This window comes from Anolis carolinensis, chromosome 4 (assembly GCF_035594765.1).
Source record: "Anolis carolinensis isolate JA03-04 chromosome 4, rAnoCar3.1.pri, whole genome shotgun sequence".
In the NCBI taxonomy this organism is placed as follows: domain Eukaryota; kingdom Metazoa; phylum Chordata; class Lepidosauria; order Squamata; family Dactyloidae; genus Anolis; species Anolis carolinensis.
Window position 1 is genome coordinate 129,935,122 of NC_085844.1, and position 9,153 is coordinate 129,944,274.

A 9,153-nucleotide genomic window follows, 5' to 3' on the forward strand; every position below is an offset into this window, starting at 1 on the left:
CAGAAAATCGCATTCAAAGCACCCTCGACAGATGGCCATCCAGCCTCTGCTTAAAAGCCTCCAATGAAGGAGCCTCCACCTCACTTCGCGGCAGAGAGTTCCACTGCCTAACAGCTCTCACAGTGAGGAAGTTCTTCCTAATATTCAGGTGGAATCTCCTTTCCTGTAGTTTAAAACCATTGTTCCACATCCTAGTCTCCAGGGCAGCAGAAAACAAGCTTGTTTCTTCCTCTCAGCTTTGCCGAGAAAAAGACTGGAGGCGATGTTGCTCAAAAGGCTTCTGTTTTACACTATCACAAGCCTTGGTTTAGCCAACCAACTAAAAGATTTCAGTGCTAGCCGATTTATCTCATTCAATCAAAACAGAGAATTTAAATAAGATATCAATTCAGATATGATTGGAATCTTTAGCTGCCTTCCAGCCTGATTGCATCAGCCAGTAACCCTGTATTGTAGAAACTTAGATTATGCAAGCATAGCCCCCAAATTAGACAAAATACGCAGTATATTAAAACTGAAAACTTAGAAAGTATTGCACAATGTGTGCTTATTTTCACAATTGTGGAGTTTGTCTCCAAAAGATACCAAATAAAAAATATTGAAAAATATTGAAAAATATAGGGGGCAGCACATTGTTGGCTAGGAGTATGATGTACAGATCAAAACTATCAAAATGTTTCAAAACACTATAGGGCTTGGAAAATTGCATTTTATAGCAAAATGGTACATATCCACAGCACCTTTTTTCAGTTTCTGTAAAGATTTGTTCAGAAGGATTGGGTTGCTTTTGGAAACAAGGTCCATAATTATACGATGGATAAAAGCTGAAAAAAGGATCCAAACAATTACTGCCCCCTAATCAGCCTTTATTTACTTTTTGTTGTCTAATTACCTAAGGGATCTAAACATATAAATAATGTTAGGTTGTACAGGATTTTAATTTTGAAGAAGCATGTGAAAGTCCATGACAACAAAAGAAATCAATATTGCAGAACAAAATTTCCTGTCTTATTGTATGATGTTCAAAATGTTTCCCCAGATAATATTTATGTACACGTAATGGAATGTTCTGTAGACTCTAGGGGTAAAATGCTTCCTGGATTACTTCCTCCTTGGAAACATGCCTGAAACTTTTAACCATTAGGTTACACATTTACTTATAGGTGAAGAGGCAGAAGAACAATTTACACGGCATAAAAAGATAAAGCTAAACTTTTGAAAAATGGCTTATTCCCCAGTAACAGCCACCACAGACAACTATTTCAAAGAATTCAGCAAGCAACTACCATAATAGCCCATAGACAATGCTATGCCAATCAACAATTACACGATGTAACAAAATCTGATTTTTTTTGTTCCTGGTTTTAAAGTGTTATTCCTGTTTAATTGTGTGGTACTTACTTTGAAAGTAGTTGTTATACTCCAGAAACTTCATTTTTGTGGCTGCCACAAACTATGTTGAATTAGTTGAGACTCAGTGAGATATTTATTGAAAAACGATATCAAAATGTACTGCAGGATATCCCGCAAAAACAAAGTTTTTGAGTTTAATAAACCTTTTCCATGTTTTTAATGATAGAATCAATTAGAAAATGACATTTATAACCCAGGAACAAAATTGTGTTACATATTGTTATTTACAAATAACAGGCAAATTTGGCATCAGACTGTAATTCAGTACCACATACTTTATCTATTGCTATTAAATAGGCATTCTGTAGCATAAATTAAAACATACAGTTTGGTAATGTGAATTTCCATATTGCTTGGTAAGGATATGGTAATCTGCCAATTCATAGTAATTAATGAGCTTTAGTCATGACCTATTCTTCCATTACAATACATGTAAAAAGTGGATTTAAAAAGTAGCCATGAAGAAGTGGGCTTGAAGTAATCATGGATGGGCTTTCCTGTAGCATCAGCCTATACCTCCCAATTCAGAGAAGTAAGCCAATTACTGTGCTCTCTGTTTGTAGAAATTATATTACTTAGGGGATCAGAACTATTTCTCTAAAACTATCCTATGCATCAAGTAGAATCACATTGAGTACCTTCCTCTTCCCACGCTGGCAGATGAACTTGGTCTCGAGTTGTGCTTCCTAGCACCTCCTGAGGCACAGATTCCATCTTGTCGTCCATGTTCTCCTCCTTTGGTAAATGGCTGCCACCCATCATGGCCTTTTGGAAAGCGTGGCGCAACTCCTCAAAGTCCATAGCATTCAACTCCACATATAAGTCTTGCTGTTCTGCTGCACTCAACTCATCCCAAAACTGAAGTAAGTGGCTTTGCCCCGCTGCAGCCAGCCGGTGCTGGAGCACTTGTATGCTGTTGTCTCCATTCATTTCTGTAGAAATTAAGAAAATTATGATTCATAAGATTCACAGAAAGATGTTGTGCCTGGACTAACAAGGCATTTCCGCCGATAGTGACCTTGATCACTCACTAACATGTATGTACGTATTTATTTTGCATAAAGCAAAACTGATGTAAACAACACATACATTTAAAGCAAGTTGCAATGCATTCCCACTCCTTTTGTTTTTCTTGTCTCATTTAACTGTACCTACAAGAGTGAGCAACCTATGGCCATCCAGATGTTACTGAACTACAGCTCCATACATTCAATGGAGTTCTTGAGGGCCACAAGTTGCCTTAAACTGAGATCCCTACCTCACAGCTGTATAAAATCCACATTGAATTGGGTTATATGGCAGTGGGGACTCAGATAACCTAGTTCAAAGCTGATATTGTGGATTATCTGCCTTGATATTCTGGGTTATATGGCTAGATGGAAGGCCCCTAAGAGGTATAGTGTGGCACAACTGAAGTATTTGACAGGTAAATCAGCAAAAAGGCACAGGGATGCGAACTTACATTTCCAATGGTAAATACATACTAAGGGGTAGAATGGGGCTTTATCATTGTTTCTGACTATGGACCCTTCCACCCAGCCATATAACCCAGAATAGATAATCCACAATATCGGCTTTGAACTGGGGCCCCTTCCACACATCTGAATAAAATCACAGATTATCTGCTTTGAACTGGAATATATGGCAGTGTGGACTCAGATAACCCAGTTCAAAACAGATATTGTGGGATTTTCTGCCTTGATATTCTGGGTTACATGGCTGTGTGAAAGGGCCCTCAGTTATCTGAGTTCACTCTGACATATAATCCAGTTCAATGTGGATTTTATACAGCTGCATGGAAGAGGCCTATGTTAAACCATGCAACAATGGGTATATTGTTTATGTACTCTAAGCTGACATAGAAAAACAGACTGACTAGTAAGATACATAGACAAACACTGGAAAGCACCTCACATCTGGTGAGACAGATCCTTCTATTTATGTTAATTCTGTAATAATTCTTAGAGCTATTCATTCACAGGGTATACAGAGCTGCAGTTTAGTCAACTACCCATACATTTCTATAAACATCTGCTCAATCTGAGCCCCAAAGTAATAACTAACATAAGCATTGCTTAAAGTAGATGACACTATAGGTTATTAGGTGCTGTTCTGAGTTCAAATTGTTGTTTTTATATACTCATGGTTTTATTTTGTATTGTACTCTCTGTTTATTTTATGAGTTATTTTAGGCACCTTGTGCCATATGTAAGCTTCTCCGAGTCCCTTCAGGGAGATGGAGGCGGAGTACAAAAATAAAGTTATCATCATCATCATCATCATCATCATCATCATCAATCATCATCATCAACATCAAAGTAGTGGTTTTTAAACTTTACTTTATCGGAGACCCCTTTTCAATACAAAAGTGCAACTTTAGCTCATCAAGGCTTTTCAAATTTAGAAAGAAGGGAGAAATAATGAAATGCACACACTTCTATTCTATTATAATATTTTTATGGGAGTTACTCCATACAGATTTAAAATAACATTAACAACAACAGGGAAGACTGTGAAATGAACCAAGGCAACGATTGGCTGGGCCAGCACATAAGCAGTTAACAAAAACTATACTTTATATCTTTAATTGTTGCCCCATTGGGCAACAATCACCCAGCACATAATAGTCAGTGGTGTCACTCGGGTTGGTGTTACATCGCATGCAGTAACTCATGGTGTCACACACACAAAACACACACCTTACAGAGTGAGAGCTACCTGAGGAGGGACGGATCTAAGATTGGTTGCCTCTCCCCAGATCAAAGCAAAGGCAGGTATGGAAGGGAATAATGACACCAATATTACTGAAGATTACAGCCCTGAAAAAGTGACAGGAAAAATAGGAGAGATGGTTGGGTTTCTTGTTAAGAGCTTCCTATCTTGGCAGCTGCCCTGTATAATAGATCCCCACCCCCCAATTTCTCATCTATTGTGTGTCTTTCCTTGGATGCTCCCAGTGCACGTTGCTGGATGCTGGCCGCAGCAGAATAGGGCTGGGCTGATAGACTGAAAGGAATCTCACTGCCACTTTTCCGGGAAAACGTGTCTATTTATTTCTCAGTCGGGGTGGTGATGTTGATATCCTTTTCACAACTGTAAAGTCAATTTGAAAAAAATCCACAATTCCTGGCAAGAGTTGCATGCATGCCAAGGAAGCACCCAACCCTCACCAGCAGCTGCAGAGGTGCTCAGATGCTTGGCCCGCATCGCGGAGTGGCCTCATGACAGACAATGTGCAAGCCCAGCCAGCCTTTGCCTTATCTCCTGTCACGCAGCGGCCCTGCACCAGAGAAGATCTGGGCTGAGCAACTTCTGAGCCTTTGCTGTTTCTCTGCCAGAACATTGCAGACCAGCAGGGGGTCTGTGGACCATAGCAGACAAACAACTGGCTCACAATAATCTATCAGGAGCTATTCATTCCCTTATGTCTAAAAATTGCAACAGAGCAATTACCTCAGCCAACCAACAACAACAACAAGCCTTATTACAATCCATAGACCCAAATAGCTAAATAAGAATCCTAAGCACTTTTACAATAAGAGCTTTGGTACCAAGGACAGAAATAAAATGGACTGAAGAGAATAGGTTCCTACAACACACACAAAAATATTTCAACTTGTTTCGGTAAACTTTTCATCCAAAACTAACAATATGAAATGAAACCATAATGTAAAAATAGGTAGTATTATTTTCCTCTTTCATCAGCTTCTGCTTCCCATATGGTTTTTACTTTTGTGACTGTGTTTTTAATATGGTGGGTGGGGGCTGTGGGCCAGGTTCTCATGTTTTCTCTGTTTTGTTGTACAGGCAGTCCCTGAGTTACAAACATCTGGCTTACAAATGACTCCTAGATAAGAACGAGAGTGAAATAATAGGAAGTGAGAGAAATCTACCCCTCAGAAGGGAAATTCACTCCTGAAAGCTTTCTCACCAAATTGTTTCCACAACAAGCCAATTTTGTCAAAATCCAATTATTACTGGGTTAGAAGGTGAGGTGAAATCTCCTGAACAAGGACACAGACAGCAAAACAAATCCCACAGGGGTGTTAACCCTTCCCTATGCTATTTATTTATCTATCTATCTGGAGTTACACTTAAAAATGTACCTGTTCTGGCTTAAATACAATTTCAATTTAAGAACAAAGTTCTTAAGGTTGTGAGGTCACAACCTCTGAGAATGCCTGCCAGAGATGCAGGCGAAAACATCAGGAGAGAATGCTCCTGGAACATGGCCATACAGCCCGGAAAACTCACAGCAACCCAGTAATAAATCTTTAATTGTATCCCGCTTTTTTCCACCAAGGGACCCAAATCGGCTTCCAACATCCTAAACAGTACAAATCCAAGAACACATATAACAAAAACCAAACCATAGAATAGCATGTAAATAAGCATTTAAAAAAAACAATTTAATGTATGTATGTGGGTGGTGGATCCCCAGTGGCAAAGTGTGTTAAAGCACTGAGCTGCTGAACTTGCAGACCGAAAGGTCCCAGGTTCAAATCCCGGGAGTAGAGTGTGCTCCAGCTTCTGTCAACCTAGCAGTTCGAAAACATGCCAATGTGAGCAGATCAATAGGTATCACTCCAGTGGGAAGGTAACGGCGCTCCATGCAGTCATGCCAGCCACATGACCTTGGAGGTGTCTACGGACAACGCCAGCTCTTCGGCTTAGAAATGGAGATGAGCACCAACCCCCAGAGTCAGACATGACTGGACTTAACGTCAGGGGAAACCTTTACCTTTACTTATGTGGGTGGTGTAGGTTTGTAATAATAATAATAATAATAATAATAATAATAATAATAATAATAATAATAATAACAACTTTATTTATAGACCGCTCTCTCTCTCCAAGGAGACTCAGAGCAATTTCCTATTGTTCCCACTTCCAGGGAGCCCTGTGACCCCCACCGACAACAGATCTGGACCACACTTGGTACATAGACCACCCTTGACCAACAGAAAAGAACACTATGTAACATGATTTTAGTTCCTGGGTTATAAATGTCATTTCCTAATTGGTTCAATCACAAAAACATGGAAAAAGTTTGCCAAACTGCAAAAACTTTGTTTTGGCTGAACATCTTGCTATTGTTTTTCAATGAATATCTTGCAGAGTCTTAACCAATTCAAATTAGGCCCCTTCTATGGGCCTTTCCACACAGCCCTATATCTCAGAATATCAAGGCAGAAAATCCTACAATATTTGCTTTGGACTGCGTTATCTGAGTCCACACTCAGATAATGTGGGATTTTCTGCCTTGATATTCTGGGATATAGGTCTGTGTGGAAGAGCCCTATGCTGTCATATAAAATCCAGATTATTTAATTTGAATTGGGTTATATGGCAGTGTAGACTCATATAATCCAGTTCAAAGCAGATAATGTGGATTATCTACTTTGATAACCTGGATTATATGGCAGTGTAGAATGAGCCATAATTTGTGGCAGCCACAAAAACAAAGTTTCTGGAGTAGAATGAGGACTTTCAAAGTAAGTACAGCACATTTAAACAAGACATAACACTTTCAAACCAGGAACAGAACTTTTTAAAATTTCGTTACATAGTGCAATGGAGGGGTTTGGAGTGTGATGGAAGTTGTAGTTCATCCCACACCTAGAGAGCACTCTGAACCCTACTGATGATAGATCTGGACCAAACATGGCACACGTACCCAACATAAGCAACTGTAAGTATTATTATTTGATATTACAGTAGAGTCTCACTTAGCGAAGACTTGCTTATCCAAGGTTCTGGATTATCCAAGGCATTTTTGTAGTCAATGTTTTCAATATATTGTGATATTTTGGTGCTTTTTTTTCGTGTCAGGAGCAAACGGAGTTACTTCTGGAGTGAGAGAATTGGCCGTCTGCAAGGACGTTGCCCAGGGGACGCCCAGATGTTTTACCATCCTTGTGGGAGGCTTCTTCTCATGTCCCCGCATGGAGCTGGAGCTGATAGAGGGAGCTCATCCGCGCTCTCCCTGGGTGGGATTCGAACCTGGCAGCCTTCAGGTCAGCAACCCAACCTTCAAGTCACAAGGCTTTTATCCCCTAGGCTATCGGAGGCTCATTTTGGTGCTAAATTCATAAATACAGTAATTACAACATAACATTACTGCATATTGAACTACTTTTTCTGTCAAATTTTTGGTGCTTAATTTGTAAAATCATAACCTAATTTGACGTTTAATAGGCTTTTCCTTAATCCCTCATTATCCAAGATATTCGCTTACCCAAGGTTCTGCTGGCCCGTTTAGCTTGGATAAGTGAGACTCTACTGTATTATTGTTATAATTGATAACTGATGAGGTTTGAGGGGGTTAACCTGGCATGATGGGAGTTGTAGTTCACCCACATCCTTATGCATGTATTCATGGGCCCATTCATCAAATCCAAAAACCTTTTCACAGACATAGGATTACAAATTACCAACCTCAGCTAGTTGCTAATAAAACCCTTCAAGCTTAAACAGTGGCTTCCTGAATTGCAATAGGACTAGATATCATTAGGCACTATACCAGGAGAGAAGCAGTAAGGCCACTCTAGCCCATTGTTTCTCAAACTGTGGGTCCCCAAGTGTTTTGGCCTACAACTCCCAGAAATCCCTACCAGTCTACCAGCTGTTAGGGTTTCTGGGAGTTGAAGGCCAAAACATCTGAGGACCCAAAGGTTAAGAACCACTGCTTTATATAGCATTCCTAGCATAGCTCATCTTAGCACAAGTACTGTCAATGTTTTACAGCTGCCCCGCTTTTGCCAAAGCCTTCCCTCCTATATTTTGGGAAGAATCTGCTCACCATCAAGTGGCTTTAGGAAGACGGCGACCACTCCTGTTCAGCCTCACAGCTGGAGCACGTTGATGCTCTTCTTCCTCCTCCTGCCAACCTAGATGAGGGCTCCTTCGACGCCCCGCCCCTCCCACCAAGCTGACCAATGACGACAAGGGGCGGATCCCCAACGCCGTCCTCTTCCACGCAAGCGCCGCTTGGACGGCTGCCACGTCACGCAGCGCTTCTTGCGCGAGGTAGAAGGCAGGAGGGCGGGCGTTGCTGCCATGGCAACTGCACTGACGCGTCCCCGCCACTGACGTCACCCTCCTTGACACGTCATCGACTTTTTTTTCGCATCTAAAAAAGGGAAATGGCACACCCCACAAATCAGGGGGCAAATCAGGAATGCGTTATTAGCTGTGAATATTTATTTTTGCATTTCTTATAGTTCTAAGGACCTCATAGACAGAATATAAATATGTATTGGGACATACCTTTAAAATCAGAAAGTACAGGACGGAGAGGGGGAAAGCTTGCAGGTGAGAATACAGAGGTTCCTTCTTCACTGCCATATAAAATCCGGATTATCTGCTTTGAACCGGGTTATGTGGCAGTGCAGAGTCAGGGCCCTTCCAGGCAGGCCCTATATCCCAGGATCTGATCCCATGTTTTCTGTTTATCCCAGATTATCTGGCAGTGTAGACTCATATAATCCGGTTTAAAGAAGAAAACCTGGGATCAGATCCTCAGATATATGTCATTGTAGATCAGTGGTACTCAAGCTGTGGGTCCCCAGATGTTTTGGCCTTCAACTCCCAGAAATACTAATAGCTGGTAAACTGGCCGGGATTTCTAGGGGTTGTAGGCCAAAACATCTGGGGACCCACAGCTTGAGAATCACTGGTGTAGATCAATCCTTAGTCTCAAAGGTGCTACTATATCTCTTTGTATTCTAACTCAGGTTA

The 9,153-nt window shown here is 40.8% G+C and overlaps 1 protein-coding gene across 3 annotated transcripts in view; it reads right to left on the reverse strand.

The window, feature by feature from the left end:
- The window catches only part of uap1 (UDP-N-acetylglucosamine pyrophosphorylase 1), a 24,464-nt gene extending 16,096 nt beyond the window's left edge, over positions 1–8,368 (reverse strand). For 2 of the 3 annotated variants that reach the window (XM_003225447.4, XM_008117811.3), the window contains exons 1-2: positions 8,216–8,368; positions 2,052–2,345 (exon numbers count right to left, since the gene is read on the reverse strand). In XM_003225447.4, coding sequence (XP_003225495.1) covers positions 2,052–2,343 — 292 coding nt within the window. In that variant the 5' untranslated portion in view covers positions 2,344–2,345; positions 8,216–8,368. Of the gene's footprint in view, positions 1–2,051; positions 2,346–4,131; positions 4,218–8,215 lie in introns of those variants that run through there. The other variant, XM_008117813.3, reaches the window with a different exon arrangement.
- Between the last annotated feature and the right edge of the window lie 785 nt (positions 8,369–9,153).